The sequence below is a fragment of the Anser cygnoides genome, chromosome 2, assembly GCF_040182565.1.
Source record: "Anser cygnoides isolate HZ-2024a breed goose chromosome 2, Taihu_goose_T2T_genome, whole genome shotgun sequence".
NCBI classification, from domain to species: Eukaryota; Metazoa; Chordata; class Aves; order Anseriformes; family Anatidae; genus Anser; species Anser cygnoides.
This window is the reverse complement of record NC_089874.1, coordinates 123,392,437-123,415,416: the sequence shown is the minus strand read 5'-3', so window position 1 is coordinate 123,415,416 and position 22,980 is coordinate 123,392,437. Positions and strand designations below refer to the sequence as shown.

The 22,980-nt window shown below is 42.0% G+C and overlaps 1 protein-coding gene across 1 annotated transcript; it reads left to right on the top strand.

Annotated features, from left to right (window-relative positions):
• The first annotated feature begins 249 nt into the window (after positions 1 to 249).
• BPNT2 (3'(2'), 5'-bisphosphate nucleotidase 2) lies at positions 250 to 22,755 on the top strand. The gene is made up of 5 exons (XM_048072441.2): positions 250 to 729; positions 13,293 to 13,452; positions 14,406 to 14,501; positions 16,152 to 16,313; positions 17,652 to 22,755. The coding sequence occupies exons 1-5, from the start codon at positions 349 to 351 to the stop codon at positions 17,927 to 17,929; spliced, it is 1,077 nt and encodes a 358-aa protein (XP_047928398.2). The 5' UTR covers positions 250 to 348; the 3' UTR covers positions 17,930 to 22,755.
• Positions 22,756 to 22,980: the final 225 nt, after the last annotated feature.

The window sequence follows — 22,980 nt, the reverse complement described above, 5'->3', positions numbered from 1 at the left end:
ATAAATACAAAAAGCACACGGGGCGGCAGAGAAAAGCCATAGTGCGCTCCCCTCACAGGCTCGCCGCAGGCCTCCTGCCTGCCAGCGGGATCACGCCTCCGGGCGGGGAGCGCCCACCGGGGCCCACCTGCGGGTCCCATCCCGGCTCTGCCCGCTCCCCCCCGGTCCCCCCCGTCCCTTCGGGCCATGCTCAGTGCGCTCGGCGGCGCCCCGCCTCCGCCTGACCCGGATACAGACGGGCGCCGCCTGCCCGCCGCGGTGCGGAGCCGGCCGGCCCCGCCGAGCGCAGGGAGCGGAGCCATGGGGCCGCGCTGAGCGCCCGCCGCCCGCCCGCCCTCAGCCCCGGCCATGGCGCCCATGGGGATCCGCCTGTCGCCGCTCGGCATGGCCGTGTTCTGCCTGCTGGGGCTCGGCGTCCTCTACCACCTCTACTCCGGCTTCCTGGCCGGCCGCTTCGCCTTCTTCATGCTGAGCGAGCCGGCGGCCGGCGGGGCCGAGCCCCCCCGCGGCTCCGCCGCCGCCGTGGACCTGCGGGAGCTGCTGGCCGTGTCCGTGCTGGCCGCCGTGCGGGGCGGCGAGGAGGTGAAGCGGGTCCGCGAGGGCAACGTCCTCAACGAGAAGGCGAAGGGGAAGACGCGGGAGGGAGCCGAGGAGAAGCTGACGAGCGGAGACCTCCTGTCCAACCGCAGGATGTACCACCTGCTGCAGGCCGCCTTCCCCGGCGTGCAGGTGGGCGACCCGCCGCCCGCCCCTGCCCCGGCACGGGCACGGTCGTGTTTCGGGTGCCTGGCTGGGGATGGGGAATGTTACCGTGATACCCTTTTTTTTTTTTTTCCCCCCCCCCTTCCTTCCTTCCTGCTGGTTTTGTGGCGGTGCCACCTCAGCGCTCGCCCCGCCGCGGGTGGTGGGTTGCAGAGGGGTGGTGGGGCAGCGCGGGGGGGCTCAGGTGGTGCCCAAGTCTCGGGGGGCAAAAAACCACTCCTCTTTCTGCTCCAGTATAATATAGTAGTGCCACCTCAGCATGTGTTTGGGACGCCCAGGTGTGCATGTGCTGTTAACTTATCTTCCTAATTACCCTTCCCACCAGGCGTCCTTCCCACTATGTTATAGAGCCAGAAGTGGGGAGAGCATATAGAGAAGTTGAGGAGCGTAGTGCTGCGATACCTGCAGCTCTTTTTGGCTCTTTGGGCGAGCAGGTAAGCCAACAGCTGTGCCACGACACAGATCGCTGCCCACGTGTGCAAAATGGATTCGCTTTCCCTGCAGAGGGGTATGGCCCTCTCTGCCCTTGTTCACCTCCAAAACTTGGGTCTAATATTTCAAATTGCCCCCAAACCAGAAGCAGACTTAGGGGCTTTTTTATTTTTTTTCTGCTTTGTTTCTACTTTTCTTTTAGTAAATGGGAACTTTTTTTCAGTCTTTTAATGTTAAATCCCTTAACTTGTTATTGATATTTGAAATTGATGGCAGACTTCGAGTTTGAAGGGTGCTGATTGCATGCCTTTCCCAGACAGGTTGAGAGAAAAAGGAAAATAGTTAAGTTTACTTAAGCAGAGTCACTATTTAATCAGTTTTCAGTGACTTTTTGGAAGTTCATTAGGGTGTGGTTGTGTTTTTTAAAGTATCATAGAGACCACATTGAGTATGTAATCTAAAAGAAACACCAGACTGATCGGTATTGGAAATAAACCTTATAAGTACTTAGCCTTTTTCTGCGAAAAGATTATAAAGGTTATATTTCAAAGATTGCTGGCTTTTCTGTCAATGGCAAGCCACCTTCAGAAGCTCTACATTAAAAAATGAAAAAGTATTGTTCCTGTTTCTATTTTGCTATTCAGCGCCCTCGTGGAGCTTGGCGTTATGGTATAGCTGTATGGCTGCTTGAAATTACACGTTTTCACCCTTCTGCAGAAGGAGGGGCTTCATTCCTTTAGGTATAAGGGTTCTCTGTGTTACTTGAGAAGGTTGGGGATTTGTTTGGCAATACTGAACTGAACTGCCTGCTCCATGTCTGTGGTTGCCTGCACGATCCCTGCTCGGGTGAGGGTCTGATGTGGGTCTGTTCCTCTCAGGGGCATTAAGTTTGACTATCTTTTTAAAAACTTTGGACTCCTTTTGATTTTCCAAGGAGCTGGCTTGTGCTGCTAGTCTTCAGAAAGTATTATCTATTTGTAAAGCACGGATATGTTCAGAAACACAATATGAAATCAGAAATGCGAGTGTGTGCATGCATAGAGCCTGATAAAATTCAGGCATATGCCTTTCTTCCCACCCCCGTGCCCTGCCCCATTAGACTGAAGGAGCGTGAACATTGAGGAGAACGAGGAAGAGTCTGTCTGAGAAACCTTTCAGCTGATTTAAAGTTGCTAAATCTGACAGGTCAGCTGTGGGATGTTTAGCAGCACATGATCTGAGTAATAGCACCTTATCTCATGAGGCAAGTACGAAACATCCACCAAACTGTATGTGCTGATAACCCACACTGTCTTGTAGCCTGTAGCATGCTGAAGGTGTGTTCAAAGGTATTTGTCCAAACAACCAAAAAAACCCTTTGTGTTTTACTCTATACATGTTGTAGTATACACTTTCAGGTGTGAAGACAAGGTCGTCTCAATATGTAAATCCATCATATGAACCTTTAGCGTGACCTGCCTAAAACTGCTGCTATTTCACACAGCAGACCTACAGTTTGAGTTGGTATGAATATGAGGATTGTATGGGATTTCCCAAGGCACCTTTCATGTTGAAGTAATAAAAGACTGCGGTAGATGTCATACTTTATAACTGCAGCCTTATCTCCGAGTACAGAGGGACACTCCAGCATAAAAAAAAAACATTGCTGAAGTCAAATAAAAGCTCTCTTCTCTTCTTGCTAGAGATGCTACTGCTCACAAAAGAACTGATAAACAAAAACTGAAAGAATGCAAAGAATTCTGAGGGTAAACTTAAGCAAAATTTTTATTTACTCGCACCATGGAAGCCTTGAGCCTAACGGGTATCTCAGCATTTAAGCTGGTGCCAAATTCTGGCTTTCCAGTGTTTAAAAATAACTAGGGGGAGAAGTCATTTGACTGAAATAAACTGAATTCAATGAGCAGTCTTGGATATCTTGCATTGTCCTGCTTGGCATAGCAAAAAACACATGCAGTCTGTCAGAAGCAGATCCTCTCCAAAGGCTTGATTATTAGGAGGAGATAGGAAGGGTTTGGCTTCTTTTTCTTCTAGAAGCTGAAATAAATCTGGGAGGATTCTCACAATCCTTACAGTTGTGGTTTATAAAAAAGCGTTCAAATTTTGAGGGGAAGAAGAGGAAAAAATATTGAAAAAGACAAAAGCAAAACATTTTGCAGAGCTGTTGTCTCTATGGAGGAACAGAAACTCTGCAGCATATGTTACCTGTTATGTTTCGTATAAATGGATGTGTTTGCATCAGTTTATAAGCAAGGCTTTCTACAGCAAGGTTAGATGATATAGAAGAGTGGCAGATCAATTTGGTTTTATGACTGCATAGTAAATTGAATGGTACCAAGGACTGTCATTATACCCATCAGAAACAAGTGTGAGGAAGGGGCAAATCAGTTCTTTCTAACTCAGGTATTACCCAGTGTTGTCTCAGGACAGTCAAGATCCAGCAGTGGATATTTGCATGCATCTCCTATGAAACAGGTTTGTGCAGTTGATTTTAAAATACACTTGAAATATATGCAGTGGTTTCTTTTGATAAAGTCATCCACTGCAGTTACAGTTACAGGCTTGAGGTGTTTCCTGCTCCTGCACTACAATGTTGTCCTCTGCTGTTGTGCTGAGAACAAGTTGGGGGTCTGATCCAGCTAAAATTACCTCTTCTGCTTTTTCTTTTTTTTTTTTTTTAAAGTATCTATTTTGGGTTACTTCACTGCTTTCTTGTTTGTTTCTCCATGCAGGCCCATCTACTCCTTGTTCTAGCATAGTGGTGGTGCCATGAGAAGGGCTGGAGCAGGAATCCGGTGAAGGGATTGAGGTGATGCTCAAGGTAGCCCTGCTGCTGGGTGGAGAGAGTCAGGTGGGAAGGCTGTGTTTCCAAATCCGGTTAGAGACTGGCCAGAAACGTGATTAAGTTCTGTCCAGAAGAGCTCTGGGTTTGAAGAATTGGTCTCATGGTGCAGGAACTTGAGTTGCGTTGCCTGCTAAAAGAGCTTCTCTGAGTGCCACGCATCGGGGTCTTCCTTTCTGACAATGTTCCTTGCCCTGGGCTTGGTATCTGAACGCATGTAAGGTAGGAAATGTAAAACAAAAAAAGATTTAGGAATACCCTGGTTCACTTCATGCTGCAGCAATACCTGCGTCAGTACATCTGCAGGAGTGACTGGCGAGGGAGGTGCATACTCCTTAAAAACGACCTTTGGTCAAAGTCCCTCTGTGCTCAGGCTGTGGAAGAGCCGGTTTTAAAGTGGCACAAACAGGTGTGCTGTTTTGCTTCTGCACTATGCTATCCCGATTTTCATAGATTCAGTTTTATTGACTCAAATGAATTTACCACATTCTCTCGCTTTTCCAACAGTTCGTGCTCATTTTTGACCAGCACGTTGATGCACGTTCTATAGTTGTGCCAGCTATATGTCTTGTTTTCTAGTGTAAATACTAAGCAGAGAAACATTCTTCCTTTCTTTCTGGTTTATTATGACTGCGATGGAAATCAAGTTTTCTCTGTCCCAGCCTTTTTCTTCAAGCATCTTCAAACAGTCTTGGCACTGCCTGGAACCTGGCTGGTTCTTCTATCTCTTTCCCAGTTAAGACAGATGATAAATAACTCATTTCAAGTTTGTGCATGATAATGCTGAAATTGGGCATCAGTGTTTGAAATGGAAATTTAAGAATATGTCATTTTTACTTTTAATGAGTTGTTCCCCTAAATTAATTCAATTTCTTGAAGATGAATGTCTCTAAGCATTCTTTTTTTTTTTTTTTTTTCCAGCTACCAGAAATATTTTCCAGGTTTAAACCTGCTGTTTGCAGATTTTTGGCCGCAGTGTCAACTATCGTAGTTACAAAACTGGAATTTCATCTGAGATTGCAAGCCGCATCTGATACCGATTCAGTGGGAGGAGATAGATATGTTAAAGAACTAGGTTTCAAAAACAAAACGCATGCTGCTTAAACTTCAGAAGGATTTCAGTGCTCTGCAAAATAAACACAGTCATTTGTCTCTTCATGTTGGAAGAAAGGCGTACTTAGTTCTTGGGGCTTTTAACAAAATTAACATTCTTTTGACCCTCGTGATCTTAGCAACTGCCAACAGGTTCATAAGTAAAGCAAGAACTGTGAATGTTAATCTGAAATTCATCAATAGGTGTTGTCTGGGCATACGCCTTCAAACATGGCTTTTAATTGATGGTAGTTGACTTTTGCAGGCTCTGTACCTAAACTGAAATGAAAGGCCGTAACTTTATGGCAATGGTTTCTGCGATTATCTTTCCAGATATAGCTACCAGTAGTGTCGGGAGACCCGAATTCTGTGCTGCTGCAGCCGCTTGCAGGCAGTGAGAACTTCGCAGCCCAGTTGTGTCAACTTGCTTCTCCTCCTCTCTTACTTGGCTGGTATCTGAAGCTGAGAAGTGGCAGGGTGACCCTTGCCACAAGCCAGACGTTCCTTTTTTTTTTTTTTTTCTTTCCAGCTTGCATCCGTACAGAACTGTAACTGCAAATCTTGCCATCTATCGAAACAATCTGTGAACTAATGAGCGAGTGGCTTTATTACTTCTGGTTTTACGTTTTAGTTGTTCAAAAAAATTACTGTTGGAAATTGTGTGGCTTCTGTGATCCATGCAGTTTCCTCTGTTGCCTTTCTGTTATTTTTACCAACTTTACCAACTTCTATTCATCATAAGTCGGAAGAAGCAGATCTGTCATCCGATACGTCTTTATCTGTTAGTTGCACTCTGCTTCCTGCTGGCTTAATGACCACAGCCATGTAATGAGTTCCCATAAGCATTAACCGAGCTTTTTGACACTTAGGCTAGTCCATATTTGTTCTTGTGCACCTTGTCATCTTATTCGTGAGTCAAACCACTTTTTTCGTTAAAATTATTGAAGGTGTAGTTGACAGTAGAGGAAAGTTCAAAACTTTTTCCTGTCTAGACTTCTGAGTCTTTAAAAATGCCTGCCTCCTTTGTCTGTGTCATGGCATTATTATAGAAGTATTTGTTGTCTTCCTTTCAAATGAGAGCCAACATGTGGCTGGCACTTTATGCCTTTTACTATTTTACATATTTGTGTACGTTACACATTTATATAAAAATATATTTTTATAAAAATTTATATTTTTTTGTTACCTTTTAACAAGCAATCTATTTGGAGAACCATGTCATTCAGCAAAGTTCTCTGTCTCCTTTTGTGGTGAAATGTACCCTTATAAACTCAAGCGTAATCTTTCTGAAAGGCATGAAGAAGTTCACATGTAAAAGCTGTTTTTCCTTTCTGGTATATTGTGGTAAATTAAAGGAGAGAAGGAACCCTTTCAATAGGAAGCAGCCTGATTTTAGAGTGTCAATTTTATTGAATAAAACGGGATTTTTTGACTGTGCTGGCAAGGCTAATATTCTAACTGTTTGAAGCTTAAAAGTATCTTAAGAATGTGAGCTTTTGATTTCATTTGTGACCTAACAAACCTGGCTGAACACTAGCTAGCAGCCTGGAAAGGTGAAGAAGAAAGTGGTATTTTGATATCCAAGTTTGCTTTCTTTTCAGTGTCAAGTAGTAACAGAAGCTTTCAGGAAGCAGTCTTCATTTATGGTGGAAATTGCTACTCACCACCTCCAAATTCAAAAGATTGAAGGGAAGGATTGCAAGTGGTCATTGCTGCCCATGAGCTAAGTCTTGGTGTGAATGTGATTGCTACCTTCTACAGCAGATTCTGGAGCCCTGTTTCTTAACCAGTCTAAGTAGACATCGGTACTTTACTCCCTTACTAGGAATATGGTGCTTTGTCTGCTTCCTGCGCTCCTGGAGAGCGCTCTCCTATCGTGCTGCTGCAGAAGGTACCCTTGGGTATCCCGCCTTGTTGAGTGGGTGGCCACTTTCAGAGGTTTCGGCATCTGATCAGTTCATGCAGTTTGCATATATACATATATACGTATATAGCATATATACAGGTGCTGCAAGGAGATGAGGCAGTTTTCCCTCCAGTATATTTTGAGGGAAAAGTCAGAAGCTGAGCAAATGAGGGTGAAATGGACTGGCCATCAGTGCAGCGGGTGTGAGCACCCGTCGTTCTTTGGAGCAAAGCAATAGCGGTGCTGAGAGAGAAGAGGCGTGAGGCTGTGCAGGGGTTTGCTTGGTGTGCAGGGGCAATCCCGAAGGCTGCTGGTGGAACTGCTTTCCCCTGGGTGGCAGCTTCTCTGAAGCATGGACAGGTAACAGCAAATCGTGTTCAATCGCATGCAGCCACACAGCAGCAGGTCAGTGAGCCTTGCGAGGTGTATGGTTATGGGTGTCCTCTTGCTGGCTGGTTCCTGGAGGGCATACTTCCAGGTGTCCACAGTAGACATCTGGAGTTAGCCAGGAAGAAGGTGTCAGAATGACTGTTGCGGGGTTATTGCTAGCAAATATTTTTGTTTACTGATTTACTTTCATCTCTCTGCTCCGTTCCTCTATCTCCTATCACTTGAATACAAATAGCAAAGTTTGAAGCCTGGGTGTGTACAACGCATATGTTGTGTAACGACTGATGAAGTGGCTGTGTCTGTTACACAGTTATTAAAATGTCTATTAGTATTTTTACTGATGTTCCCATGTGCTGTTTTGCCTGGGTGTCTAGGCTTTTCATTTTCATGGTCCCATTCAAATCAATGGACTTACCCATTGAGTTGATCTCTGTCCTCGAAATGTAGTACCTACCCTTGTATTCATATTCTGATTAGTGAGTATTGTCTTTTGTTGTTACCTGAACTGTTTTGTTTACCTTGAGTAGCTCAAGTAGCTACTTTCCCTTTTATAATACAGGTGGGATAGTACTTGTGTTCTGGTTTTGTTTTCTATTCTAATAAAAAAGCAGCGAGATTTGGATTTGAGAGGATTCAATTAACAGATGGGGATACTAACACTTTCAGGAGTAAACATATATGCTACCTCATCTCTTTATCAAGAGATTGGATTATTTTTGTAGATAACAAGTATGTCGTATTTGGATGGATAAGGATGCAGGGAAGGAGGAAGAGTAATTGAAATAAAATCCCAAATGCTTTCTAAGAGAAGCATTGCGTTTTCAGGTATTTACTTTTAAAAAGAAAAGAGCTATGTATCTTAAAAATCTTCAATGTATTTGAATAGAAACTTCTATTTAACTTCTTCAGTGTAGATTTTCAGTTTAATTTCTCTTTGACGGGCGAGTTCAGAGGCAGAACTACTTCCGTGCCCTGCCCTTTCAGACCGTGCAGCCTGAGGTTGGTCACCTCGCCCCAGGCATGCAGCTGGTATTGAGGTTTCCTGGGTGGTGTGTGGCCACGGAGCCCCTGTGAAGAGCTGGTGGGGAGTAGCCCCACACAGGACAGTGAACCCCTGTGAGCTTCCCTAGTCTGTATGTAGATAGGACTGCTGGCTGCTTGCCCAGAGCGTTGAATTCATCCGCACTGCTCTGTAGCATGCTGTGGAGTTGTCTGCCTTCCTCCTGAGCAAGCAGACCCAGGTTTCCCTCTCCAGCATGCAGGAAGATAGTGCCTTCTGTGCAGTAGATTAGCTTCCTCAGGCTTCGGAATGCTTCTGTATTTTGGAAGGCACACCTCGGTCTGATCCAGGCATTGCTGTTGAACTTCTGGCTCCTGAGACCAGCACACCTCACTCGTAACAGGATGCCTAAACGTTTCTGACCCATTTTTAGGAGATTCTGCACCGGCAAAAACCAGCCAGATTGCCTAATTCATGAAGTAACTTTTTTGTTGACATTTCAGCAGTAGTCTGTTCGCTGATCTACATATGTTGTTTTAAATCTCTGTGTCTGATGTGGCTCTTCTTTGGGAGGAGGGCTTTCCCTTCAAACATAATTGGGGAAGATTATTGAAACTGTTAAGCTCTGTGTCAGTGGGCAGCACGCAGAACTTCCCAAGACTGGCTCTTACTGCTTGCAGCAATTAGGTGGCTGACTCCCGATAGCTCTTTATTTTTGTCTTCTGCTTGCTGCCTCAAATTCTTGCGTGATGGGTTCTATTTAAATCTGACTCTTAGGAGTAGGGGTATTGGGTTTGTATGGCAAAGTTTTGGTAGTGGGGGGGTTGCAGGGGTGGCCTCCGTGAGAAAAGTCCAGAAGCTGCTCCATGTTTGATAAGGGCCAGTTTCAGCTGGTTCCAAAGGGACCCGCTGCTGGCTAGACCTGAGCCAATAAGCGAGGTTGTTTGCACCTCTGTGAGAGCAGAGTTAAGGAAGGGAAAAAACCTGCTGTGCCATGGCAGCTGGGAGAGCAAGGAGTGAGAACCAGCCCTGCGGGCATAAAGATCAGTGCAGCAGGAGGGCAGGAGGTGCTCCAGGCAGGCAGCAGCAGTTCCCCTGCGGGCTGTGGAGAGGCCCCTGGTGGAGCAGGCTGTCCCCCTGCAGCCCACAGGTCCCACACGGAGCAGATCTCCACGCTGCAGCCCCCCCGTGGAGGAGCCCCCGGTGGAGCAGGTGGATGTGGCCTGGAGGAGGCTGCGGCCCATGGAGAGCCCCCGCAGGAGCAGGCCCCGGGCCGGAGCTGCAGCCCGTGGAGAGGAGCCCACGCAGGAGCAGGGGGTCTGGGGGGAGCTGCCGCCCGTGGGGGACCCGTGCTGGAGCAGTTTGCTCCTGGGGGATGGATGGACCCTGGGGTACGGAGCCGTGTGGGAGCAGTTGTTGAAGAGCTGCTGCCTGTGGGCAGCCCCCCCAGGCTCAGTTCGGGCAGGACGGCATCCCGTGGGAGGGACCCCACGGGGAGCAGGGGCAGAGAGGGGCCGTGAGGGAGCGGTGGAGATGAAGCGACAGGGACTGACTGCAGCCCCCATTCCCCATTCTCCTGAGCTGCTCGTGGGGAGGAGGTAGAAGAAGATGATGGATGGGAGTGGACAGAAGGTGTCCTTAGGGTTTTTGTTCGTTTGTTTTTCTCACTGCTCTAGCTTGTTAGTAATAGGTAATAAATTGTATTAATCACTCTATGCTGAATTTATTTTGGCCGTGACAATGACTGTTGAGTGATCTCCCTGTCGTTATCTCAACCCTTGAGCCCTTTCCATCGTATTTTCTGCTCCTTTCCATTAGAGGAGGGGAAGTGAGAGAGATTGTGGTGGAGCTTGGCTGCCCAGCTGGGTAAAGCCACCACCGTCGGCAAAGTTATCTGTGTGATGGCAAGTGTACAGACTTGCAGCCTTATAATTATGTACAGTACCACAGCAGTTTGACTGAGAGTATGTTGCTGGAAAGACTTTGAAAAAAACATTTGGCATTGTGGTGGTCTATTTACCATAGCTACTCTTGATTTCTGAGTGAAGACTTGACAATATAGTCAACATGTCTGTATCACTTCAGAAAATACTAAAACGTAAAGTCACGGCCTTTGGAGGCTTCCAACAAATGAGAATGATATGGAGGAACTGAAAATCAAGCAGTAAGGTATGCCATCATCTTGACACAAAGATTTGTTTTATTGTTATATTCTAATTCATTAGAAATAAATTAAGAGAAGTTCCCAGCTTTAAGGGCTGGTGATCCTCTATAAGGCAACCATGTCGTACAAAGCCTGTAATGTAGGTTCCTAACAATATATTAAAAAAATCTAGTAACCATGTGGGGGAATGGCTGTGAATTTCTACTTAACCTATGACTGATACTCAGCTAAGGCTACAGAGTAAATGGTAATATGAATGGGAGAACTAGTGGCCCACAGAGGAAGAGACCAGCAAATGGAGCTAGTATCATGGGATCTCTGCAACCACATTGCTATCTTTTTTTCCTCCTCTTTTTTTTTTTTCCTGGTAGATTATTTATGGCTGTTGAGAGAGACCGCTAACTAGCAGTATAAATGCTGCAACGTCATGGCCACAATTACAAAATTTGAACGGGTAGAAAGTCTTTGAAAACAATGCCTTTCAGATACTTTGAGCCTTTTCATTTTACTGTAATGTTACAACAGGTTTAACAAGAGATATTTTTTTTCCTTCTTAGGATTGATTCCAACCCTCTTAATTTCTTGGAGACAACCTTAATTCTGTTGAGGATTTTTTATTTTTTTAATGTGACTTCTTATGGTGGTACTTGATTTGCCATGGTGGAACTTGAACTGCCAGGAGCTTGTGTTGAGCTTGCCAAGTCTGTGGAACCACTCATCTTGATTTTGAAGGACCATTACCCCCAGGGGAGAAAACAATTATCAGGTTGATTGTACAATGACGGATGTTTAATTTGTAAATGTCATGGCAACTTCAAGGGCTCTGTTTGGCATGCAGTGCTTCAAATACTGGTTTTACATGAAAAGACAGCTATGGCGTATGGCTGGAGTTGCTGCAGTTCTTCTTGCTTCTCTTTTTTAATTCTCTTGGACAAGGTGGCCCTTAACCCTTTGCTAATAATCTGTTATAGTTGAGGTGTGATGTCTTTTCTTGTCATGATGTGAATTAAGTAAAAATCCTGCTGATACAAAGTCCGTTACATTCAAACATAATCTGATTGTTTCTTTATTTTTCTTACTTTTCAATGTCACTTGCCTACAACATCTATAATAAGTTATTTTAGTCATAGCATATTTATCTGCTCTAGGAGTCAGATATCTGTATCTAAGCTAATAGTCTAGACTCTGTCTGCAGTAAGTAAGGGGGAATAGGTGGTTGTAGGTGTGTAGACACTTTGCATCCCATACATGCCTGTCATTTTGCCTTGACTGGACATCAGAACTAGTCAATACAGGATCCCTTTAGAGTTATGCTAGATTAAACCCACCTTTAAAGTTAGCAAGAGTAAAAAAAAAACAAAACCTTATGTTTATAATTTCCAAAATGTCCTAAAAGTTCAGTGTGCTTGCAGCCTAAAAAGCCAGCTGTATCCTGGGCTACATCAAAAGAAGGATGGCCAGCAGGGTGAGGGAGGTGATTGTGCCCCTCTGCTCTGCTCTCGTGAGACCCCACCTGGAGAGTTGCGTTCAGCTCTGGGGCCCCAGCACAAGAAGGTTGTGGGGCTGTTAGAGCAGGTCCAGAGGAGGGCCACAAAGATGATCAGAGGGCTGGAGCACCTCTCCTATGAAGACAGGCTGATTGGGGATGCTCAGCCTGGAGAAGAGAAGGCTTTGGGGAGACCTTGTAGCAGCCTTTCAACATATAAAGGGTGCTTATAAGAAAGACAAAGGAAGACTTTTTACTAGGGCATGTAGTAGTAAGACAAGGGGTAATGGTTTTAAACTAAAAGAGTGTAGATTTAGATCAGATAGAAGGAATAAAACTTCTGCGATTAGAGTGTTTAGGTACTGGCACAGGTTTCCAAGTTAAAGCTGTGGATGTCCTGTCCCTGGCAGTGTTCAGAGCTTGGTTGGACAGGGCTTTCAGCAGCCTGATCTGGTGAAAGATGTCCCTGCCCATGAGCGCTTTCATTCTGTGATTCTATGAAATACTCTGATCAATAAGAAAAATCATGAAGCTAGGCAACAAGTGACAGTGAGGTTAAATATGACATTTGACTGCTGTTTTTAAATGTTCCTTGTGGGACACCTAAAGACAGATAAGAAACATTATTAACTTGTTTAAAAAATAACATACATCTGACAGTTGTGTAAAGGTTACATCCAGGTGAGTTGCTTAAATTGCTAGTCATAACTCAATTTCGGAAGCAGGAATGCAACCTAGAATTCTTACTCCCTGAAGTCATACCACAGTCTGCAAAATATTTATTGCTAAAGTGTCTGTGCATTTGAATCTGCATTTACTGATCTAGGTGTGATATTTGATCCCAACTATAGCTCCACACTGTACAAGTGTCCAGAATTGAACGTTCTGTTTGTAGTCTTTGAAGCAACTGCATTGAAATTCTGGTTAAAAAATGCAATTCCTACAATGAGATTGTTCCGTAGAAAGAGTTGCAGACAGAGAAATGGTGTCCAGCTGTGGTGTAGTTCACAGCAAAACTTTGAATTCTGTTTTTTCATTGTTTGGTGTATGCTGTTGGTAGCTTTTCACTTCCTAAAAAATGTTCGTTCCTAAAACAGTTCATGCTGGTTTAGCTTGAGGTCAAGGGAGAAAGAAAATGCATGAACACACCTGTAATTTTCCCAGTTCCACAGCTGCTGCATATGATAAACTAATGTGCCTACCTTTGTTGTCTTATCATAGATAAACTCTGAAGAACGTGTTGATACAGCTGATCAGGAGACAGTCTCTTGGGATCGCAGTATACCTGAAGAGATAAAACAAAAAATACAACCGAAAGAGGTTCCAGCAGAAAGTGTTACTGTCTGGATCGATCCATTAGATGCTACACAAGAATACACAGGTAGCTGATTCTTGTTGACAAATCATGTGTGTAATTCTGATGTCTGCCTTTTATACTGGAGACAAAATAGTAAGTATTTAAAGTGGCATCTCTTGTTCAAGTGTGCTATATTACAGCTAGTGGGTATAATTGAACAAATTGTATAATGAAATATCAATAGCTGTCAGACTGTAGCATTTACTTTTATGTGTGCCAACTCTGATAGCTTTGGTATTCCTTCTAACTAATTGCTAAAATAAATGGTAACTGTTGTATATGGATTCTGTTGGAATTGCACATTTCTTTATTTCAATTATTACTGTGGCAACACTAAATATCTCTTTTTTTCTTGTTTCTTTCTGTAAAGGGAAGGATAAATTAAAATATTAATCTTAACTTGGGATAAAAAGATTTCTGTTACAGTTTTAAAAAATACATAATTGAGTCTTCCTCTTCTTCGTGTGTTTTAAGATGTTGAATAAGCAGCTTAGGGCAACGCAACTAAAATTCTAGCTGATAAATACTGCAGAACAAACACAACTAGATAGGGATTTTTTTGTGAATATTTCATTGATACCATCACCTTTTCAGGTGAATGTTCTTCAGTGTTTGAATTTTTCAGCTTTGAACCAATAGACGATAGGGTAAAGGGCATGAAAGGGAGAATTTAAGGACACAGATTTCCATGAATGTACATCTTGTAGGAGAAACAATTGTTAGCATTAACTCTGGTAGGAGTATGGGTACATCTGCTGAACAAGAAAAGTTTCTGGAAAGCTCGAAAGCCTTCAAAATCTTTTGATAACTGCAAGGTTATTTGAAGATACAACAAAGTTACATAATTGTAAGAGTTAGAAAGTTAGAAAGTTAGGCTAGTCTTCAAAGAGCAATGTTTCTGTAATGTTAGGTCTGCTTTCTTTTTTTGTCCTTAACATCTTTCTGTGAACCTGCTTCCTCTCTCATTTTGCCCACAGAGGATCTTCGGCAGTATGTCACAACGATGGTTTGTGTGGCTGTAAATGGTAAACCAGTAATAGGAGTGATACATAAGCCGTTCTCAGCATATACAGGTACCTTTATGCCTTCATGTATATCTGACTTCTTCAATCATAGTGTTAATTAAAATGTAATGTTTGAGAGAATGTCTGTAGATACAAACGAGGAAAATAGTACCAGGGTGCAAAAGAACACTGCTGCAGACCTCAGAATTAGAGCCGTCAATGTGTTCTGTGCTGTAAAACCACAAAGGAAAATGCTGCCTGTGTTTAACATAAAAACTAATGCCTTTAAAACAAACAAAGTAACTGAAAATATGCTTAACAATTAAGCTCCATTCATTAGGAGCACTTAGAGCAAACCAAAGAAAGTGAAGCCTATGTATACTGATTGCTCTTACGTGTGCTGTTAGTCTTTAGTCTACTTGGTTCATGCAGCATCAGAACTTGGATCCATAAAATTACAGCTAGGAACTGGTGTTTATTCAATGGGGATATGGCAAATGGCAACTATTTGTATGTATCAGACAAGACTAACATAGCCTTACTGAATATCTGACATGCTTTTAACGCACAACCCTGGCCTAATTAAATTTTTAGTACTAATGATGTATCAGTGAGAATGGCTAAAAGTTTGGCACTCGGTGTGTGTACTTCTGAATGTTTCAAGGTAGTTTTAGTGTTCACATCTTCTATACTATACATTTAAAACAAGAATTTCTCTTCTTGTTTTTCCCTTAGGCAATACTGACCTCTAGAGTTGTAAAATTATGCAGTAATTCTGGCACAGAAACTAAGACTATATTTCAGTGCCGTTTTTCAGCACCATAATTTTGAGAACTTAACTCCTTTAACAGCAGTAAAATGTGACATGTTCAGACATGGCATTAGATGAAATGCAATTAATTCTGTCATTCCATGTGAAGAGTATTCATTTTCCAAGCTGGAAGTACCAATATGTTGTGATTAGGGTTGTTCCTAGTAGTACCACACCAATATACAGCAATAAAAGGCAGTTACTATTGTTAATACACATAGCTCAGTCTGTTGCCATACAATCTGGCCCTCTACTGAGATAAAATTGCTGGTTAGCCTGCTAAGTAAATGTCAAATTAGTGGTTAGGGGATGCCAACTTCCAACCTTGGCTTTGAACCTCACGATGAAGCAAGTGGGAGGCTGCGTATTCTAAATCCAGTGCTCCAAAACACACTATCAGATATTTTCACTTCCTTCTTCATTATTATTCTTCTGAGCAAAAAGACTTAAGGTAACACTTATGCTCCTCCATTTTCTCCTTTGAAGGGCAGGGGGACTTTTTGTTTTTATGAAAGTGTTGTTTGAAGAAATATTGGATTGGTCTGATGCAGAGTCATTTTCTTAACTTTAGTGGCTTTCCAATTGCGAGTTTTAAATATTACTTGGGATTTTTCATTCTTATTCTGACTTTGGAATTATGTCACAGGCATTTTCAGGCATGAAGTAATGTCATACACACTTAGATTTGTGCATGTGTGGGGAGGAGCTGTTTCTTTTTCCCCTGTGCTCCTGTGCACACATGGACACGTGCCTGTTCCTTGGGTCAGCCCTAACTTTCACTGTTATGGAGGGAAATGCAGTTAGAGAGAGGGATCACTTTCATTTTTTCAGGTAGGTATCCTTTTATCTCTACAAAAGGCAGTCTCTGTTAAGTGTAAAGCTTAGCAGAATTTGTTTTTCTTTTCTAGCCTGGGCAATGGTGGATGGTGGGTCAAATATAAAAGCTCGTTCCTCCTACAATGAGAAAACCCCAAGGATTATTGTATCCCGCTCCCACGCAGGAAAAGTGGAGCAGGTTGCACGACAGACTTTTGGAAATAAGACTGTGATAATCCCCGCTGGTGGAGCAGGTTTGGTTCTTTAAACATCCTATCCATTTTAGTGCTTTCAAATGATCTAATGGGATAGCTGTTACTAGATGGAGTGGTACAACTGTGACATCCCCTCTTTCTCCTCTTACCTTCTGTTCTTCATGTTCCCAAAAGCAAGCACTAGGCAATAGGGACACAGTTTCTCCTGAATGTAGACATGTAAATGCAAACCTCATTCAAGTTTTAGGCTATTCACAAGTTAATATGTGAATCTAATCCTGGATGAGCAATGTTACTTTGGTCCCATTGAACACACTGATGTGCGTTCAATGAAGATACTGATTCCTGTGTGTAAGGAAGAGGGATGTGTGTGACCAAAAAAAGAATCACGGAAGATAAACAGTTTGTTCTTAATTAACTAGTAGTACATTAATTAAATAATATTTTAAGAAAAAGCCATTGAAGATTGGTACTATTTCTTGCATCTATGTCAAAATACAAAAATATTGTCACTGAAGTCCACTGTTACCTGTCCCATATTCAGTCCAAAGAGGTTTTAGTTATGTTTTGTTTGATTATGCAATATTCTCTTGTATTTTACTGGCAGAATGCAAATATGTGAGACACCAGTGTGAAGCAATAGCTGTTTGTAAGTCTCACAAAAGCCATGCAGTACTCAGATTTTACAGAAATGTATCTTTCTTTGTCTTTAATGTGAAAAGCTAGAGAAGGTTATCTTGCACAGGTTCTTGATAATGAATCTAAATGAATTTTCTTTTGGTAGAGGAGATGAAAATGTAACTGATTATATTAGATCTTTTCCTGGTCTTGACTGTATGAGAAGAAAAAGATATAGCTTAACAAAACAAGAATATTGGTTGAACAGTTGAAAAATAGAAGAAAAAATCCATAAAATAAAGAATGCTGTTTGGAGCAGTGACTTTGTACTGCATAATGTATGATGGAAGAAAATGGCCCTGAGCTAAGTTGTTGTAATAGACTGGTGTATGCATCTTCTATTGTAATAAAAAGACAGAAAGATGGTAGGCTTCAGCATAATGTAGAGATTGAGAAATAAGTAAGTGAACGTAACAGCAAAACTATGTTCAAGTTTATAGACTCATCTAGAGACTCGTTAAAAGAACAAGACTTTGTAAGACATTGGTAATGGCCGTCTAAAAAGAATCTTGGGGGTCTGTTTTTGTTTTGTTTTATGGGTCAGATGGCAGGCAGGTTATTGGTGCTTCCACCATTATACTGGACTGGCATGATACAGTTCATGACATCACTTTCCTGTAGCTTGCATGTGTAGATTTATCCTTTGTGATGGAATTGGGAAACTTGGTTTAACTTTCTTATTCCAACCAATTCTTGTAGGTTATAAAGTGCTGGCCCTCCTTGACGTAGCTGAAAAGAATCAAGAAGAAGCTGATGTGTATATCCATGTCACCTATATTAAGAAGTGGGACATCTGTGCTGGAAATGCGGTGTTGAGAGCATTGGGTGGCCATATGACTACCCTGACTGGTGAAGAAATCAGTTACACTGGCTCAGATGGCAATGAGGGGGGACTTATAGCCAGTATCAACATGAACCATAGAGCACTGATTGAAAAACTTCCAGATCTGGAAGAAACGTCACACAAACTTGACTGATGGAGAAATCCAAGTCATGCTTTTGTAAGCCTCCAGATGCTCTGACTGAAGAAGCAAGTGTGAATACCTGCTGGGAAAGATGCACAGCAAAGCAGTTTGGTGTGGGTTTGGGGACTGCATTTGCATTGGGTTTCTTCAGTGGTGGTATTTAAAAAAAAATAAAAATAAAAACAACAACACAGTAATAATAATCAGAAGTAGGAAGGGCACTGACTGCCTCACACCTCAGTTTCCATGTCTTTTTTTTGACTGTTTTCATTCAGTTCTTATATTCAAGGTGCATATACAATATATATTTGTGAACATAGGTGAATTAAAGAAAGATCCAAATTGTTTCATAAAATAACCTCAGTAGTTCTCAGAGGAATTTCTTGAAATCTTTTACATCTTACTGTAGTTTTAGCAATTCTGTAATGAATTAGGTAGAAACAAAGATTGATTTATATAGGCATTTGATAACTAAAAAAATCAGGAGGAAAGACGGCCCTGTGTTCTGTATCCCCTCAACAGAATTCACAAGAAGGTTGACACACATTTATATACGGCAACAGTTTATCTTGGACAGAGTGGCACTCTTTCTGCTTTTTAAGAGGAAACAAAAATGTTCTGTACTATTTTGACTTTTTTTTTCCTGAAGATGTAAACCAGTTTAATTCAGATGAGTTGTGAATATCAGTGTTTTATTAATCAGTGTAATTATTTCCATATACCTTTTTAAAAGAAGGCAATGTTTCCTTGTATAGTTTTTAACAGTTAATTCTTGTCCTTGATGATTTCTCCGTACAGTGTTGAAGATGCATGCTAGATCTTCCTCTAATGTAGGACTTGTTCATCATTTGGCATTTGTACTTATAGAAGCAACCTCTTCAGTACCTGTTTGTTTTGGTTTTCCTCATCGGATAGAGTCATATGAAAGGAGTTTGACGGAAATAGTAAGTTGATTGGTTGTTTCCATTTACAACCTGAAATATAAACTAGCATTTTTTTCTAAAACCCCAGAACTAACTTTCTGTTTTCTTAGGTTAAGGGGCGTTCTTTTCTGCAGAAAGCTCTTGAGTTATCCCAAATAGCTTGTGGTTACTCGATTCATGGAAATTTACACATACATAGAGCATTTCTCTTAAATTGAATCTGTTAAAGCAAGTTTGAAGAACAAGTGACCCTTCAAGTACACCAGAGTCCACAAAACCTTACTGAAAAATGCTCTTTGTCAGTCCACTTTACATAGAACAGAACATGGGCCCTTTGATACCAAATGACAAATTGTTGTACCTCTAAAATAGTTAGACTTCTATCTGCAGAAGCATAACCACCTGTGTTGTTGTTCTTTGTGCCCCTCTGAAGGGATTTCAGAAAGTTAAAACATACCTGTTATTTTAATTATCAGTAGATAAGCTTCCCACCTCTTCTTGATTCTTCAAATATTTGTTTGAAATTTATTCAGTAGGAACATAGGCTATTTAAAATAAATTATTTTTTTCATTTTAACTTCTTTCATCATACTGTTCTCATTAAAAAGAGGTTTTCTTCCTTATGTTAAATGTTAATAGTGGAGAATGTCAAAATACCTCTTTTAATGCTCTTCTATCTCATGCTCACATTTCCAAAAGACCTCCTCAGATGTTGCATAATTACTGATACAGATTTTAATTTCGTAAACTTACTGGCAAAGTAGACTGAAGCTTAGTCCTACTAGCCTTTGGTACGGGTAAGCTTTTTTTTTCCATTTTTTTTCCCAACATTGATACAATTGCTGCTATTTGAGAATACCTTCTACACATGTAGATAATATACAAAACAACTTAACTTCCCTTTTTAAGTTTAATGACCTGCTATATGGTATGACAAATAAGTGAATGTAGCCTTTAAAAGAGGGGCTGACCTATTTTTAAAAATTTGTTGAGCTTCCAAACCTCAGCAAATAACAAAAAACCAGATATTTATCAAGGCTTTACTAATATTTTGCAAGAAGACTGCAGCTTTTTTTTTTCTTATAATTATTTTCCCTTCAGTCTGATACAAGTGGCTTAAAGCCTAATAAAAAAGCATCTCTGCTGTTTAGTAGTTAAAGAACATGGATTAAAATATAAGCATGAGAAATAGCCATAGCTGGCTATTAAAACTTGTGTGTCACAGAGCTTGGCTGCACAATGTTTAAATAGACGGTTAAAGTCTCTGGGAGGTGGCTGGTTTCAATTCAAGTTGAAAGCATGTTTAAACTTACCTTGTGAAAATGTGACTGCTTTTATTTTGGTTGCAGTTCAATCACTTCCTGCATAAGCTGTGATCAGACTTAGATTCTGCATGAGAAATGAAAAATGAGATAATGTTACGTACACCAAAAGGGCTTACTGGGATTTTCATTGAAGGTACACGGCAGTAAACAAAAATGTTTGCCTAAATTATGAAGGTAAAGATGTTTGGAAGATAAAGAAAGGTACAAAGAAGAGCCCTAGGTTTCCTTTTCTTGTTACCATATGCTGGCTAAAATACTAGTTTTTCATTAGGACGACATATGCTTATTCCGACCTGTTTATATCCTAAATCGCTTTGCTGCATTGGATCACAGTGTTTGATACCTTTCTGCTTCGGGCCCCTTTTTGACCCAATCTCATGTTTTGTGGCAATGAAGTGAAGGTGAGGGGGAGGCGCTTCTGGCGCAGCCTGAGCTCTGGCAGCTGCCCCCCAGCCGGGCCCTGCGGTGCTGCTTGCAGCTCCCAGCCTGGCTGACAGGTGCTGCTGCAGGGAGTGCGGTCAGGCCCCGGTCAGTATCGATTTCTAATATAAATGCAACTCTTGCACAGACCAGCAGGTGTTCAGAAGTGCTTGCTTAGTGCACGTGTGCCAGTGCACTTTGATATTTCTGTGCACAGTATTGACAACCCATGCATCTTATTTCTTTGACCATGTCTACACTCCATTCTAAAACATTTTGCCGCTCTGGCTCGAATGCTTGTTTGGTTTCACCACTGTGGATGCGAGAGAAGCTTATTCTCCGAGCGGTAGGAGGTCAGGCTGTAACAATGTCTCGCTGCCTGGCGAGGGCATTGTTCTGCACCTGCTAGCATTTTCCACATAAAACTGATGTAGCATTTTTAGGGATGCTACTTAAAACAATTGCACAGCATAGGTGGGTCCTACAAAAGTGTCTTTTTTTTAAAAAATTTAATTAAAAAACTTAGTGGTAACATTTGAGGCCCAATCAAGGGAAGTAAGAGAATATATTGTGTTAGCATTGGTTTTCAGATGGTGGCTTTTTTTTCTTTGGGTGGATATTATGATTATGGTAACTGTCACTGAAATCACTCTAAAGCGGTGTGTATTTTCTCTTCGTCATTCTGCTAAAAAGAGTGGATGGTAACATAGATGATACCTAGTACTGTACCAAAAGTCCTGACTTGCATTCATTGAATGTTTTATAAATACATGGACACAGAAATAAAAGGGTTGAATATTGTACTCAACTGGTATTGAGTTTAACCTATTTGCCAGACTTTTACAGGTAGATTTATGGAAGCACTGTTTGTTCTGAACTATAAAGCACATAATAGTAATGAAAATACGAGCAGAGATGATGAATGAACCATGTAGATGGAGCTAAGAAATCACCTAGTGATGTTGTTTCATATATTTGCTTTTACCTTACGGTCATTAAGAATAGGCTAATTGACTTCAGGTGTGGGAAGAGATGTATGTTTTTTGGAAATGGCCAGTTATTGGAGATCAGATATGAAGAGGAGTCAGCACTGTAGTTCATATCTGCTTTTGTTGTTTATAAACAAATGTATCCTGACATCTTTGTAGCATCTTCTTATCTGTTGGAGTCGCACAGCAATGGTGCAATGCTGTTGTAACCTGGTTTAACCATATAAAACAAGCGCCCTGCATCCCCAGAGCAGTGCAGTGAGGAGGGACTGACCTGCGCTGGGCCCCGTCTGGGTTATGTTTCCCTAGATGTGGCTGTGCTGGAGAAATTGTAACAGAGAAGACTTATTTTCCGTTTCTGGCTTTAAATTGCCTTGCTGGTTTCATTTCCCTTTCAGAGGTTAGATAATCATACAGTTGAAATTTACCCACAGATAAATGCCTGTGATTGTAGGCTCTGGCAGGATGAGGGGGAAGGTGCCTCTAACACAGGGGAAGACTGAACGGCTTCCTTTCAAGCCGGTCAGACCAAGCCTTATTTCAGGGCTCTGTTGTACAGACTGAGGTCCACTGACAAAATTATGAATTCAACATTGCCAAAATGCTCATAGTATAATAGCTTAATAACCAAGTGCTAGCACCTGCTGCCAGTCTTCTCACTCCACAAGCCGCCAATGCCTTTCACAGGCCATACCCAGGGGCATGAGGCCTTCTACTTCGTGGTTTTCAGACGTCAAGGGGCAGCCACTTCTCCCCTCTTTGCTGTTCCTCGTTTGTCTGTGCCTTCTTGATCCTTGCTCCTTTCTTAGTCCATGCAGACAAGAGAGATGAGAGATCAGAGGTGGAAACTCCCTGAAAGAGAGGACCACAGTAACAAACTATCCAGCATATTTCATCCTGAAGCTGGTAATGTTTGGGACCAAGACCTAAGCCTTGGCCAAGGCCTTACCACAGCTATCTTTTTTCTTTCTTTTTTTTTTTCCTTCTTTTTTTAATGGTCTGCAGCTGATGGAGCCCCCTTTCAGATAACACTGTTTTCAGCCGTCGGTTGTTGTTGTGTTCTCCCACCCAAAGGATGAGCAACACTGGCATTTTTCCTGTTACCCCACCAAGTTGTGTTACCGTTTTCCAATTGTGTGCCAAATCAAAATGACAATTCTATAAATAAAACTCTGAAAATATTGGACTGTGAGGGTGTTTTTCTATATATTTTCTTTCTGTTGGTTGTTTCTTGTTTCTTTGTGCACCAGATTCTTTTCCCGGTAATATGTCGGACAGCTTCAGCTGTGCTATGTCCATTCTGTGTGCATGGCTTTCTGCCTGAGGGATTATCCTTGTTGACAGGTTCAGCCGTGTTATGGTGAGCGTGATTAGAGATCTCCACGGCTTGTGTTTTCATATGTGTT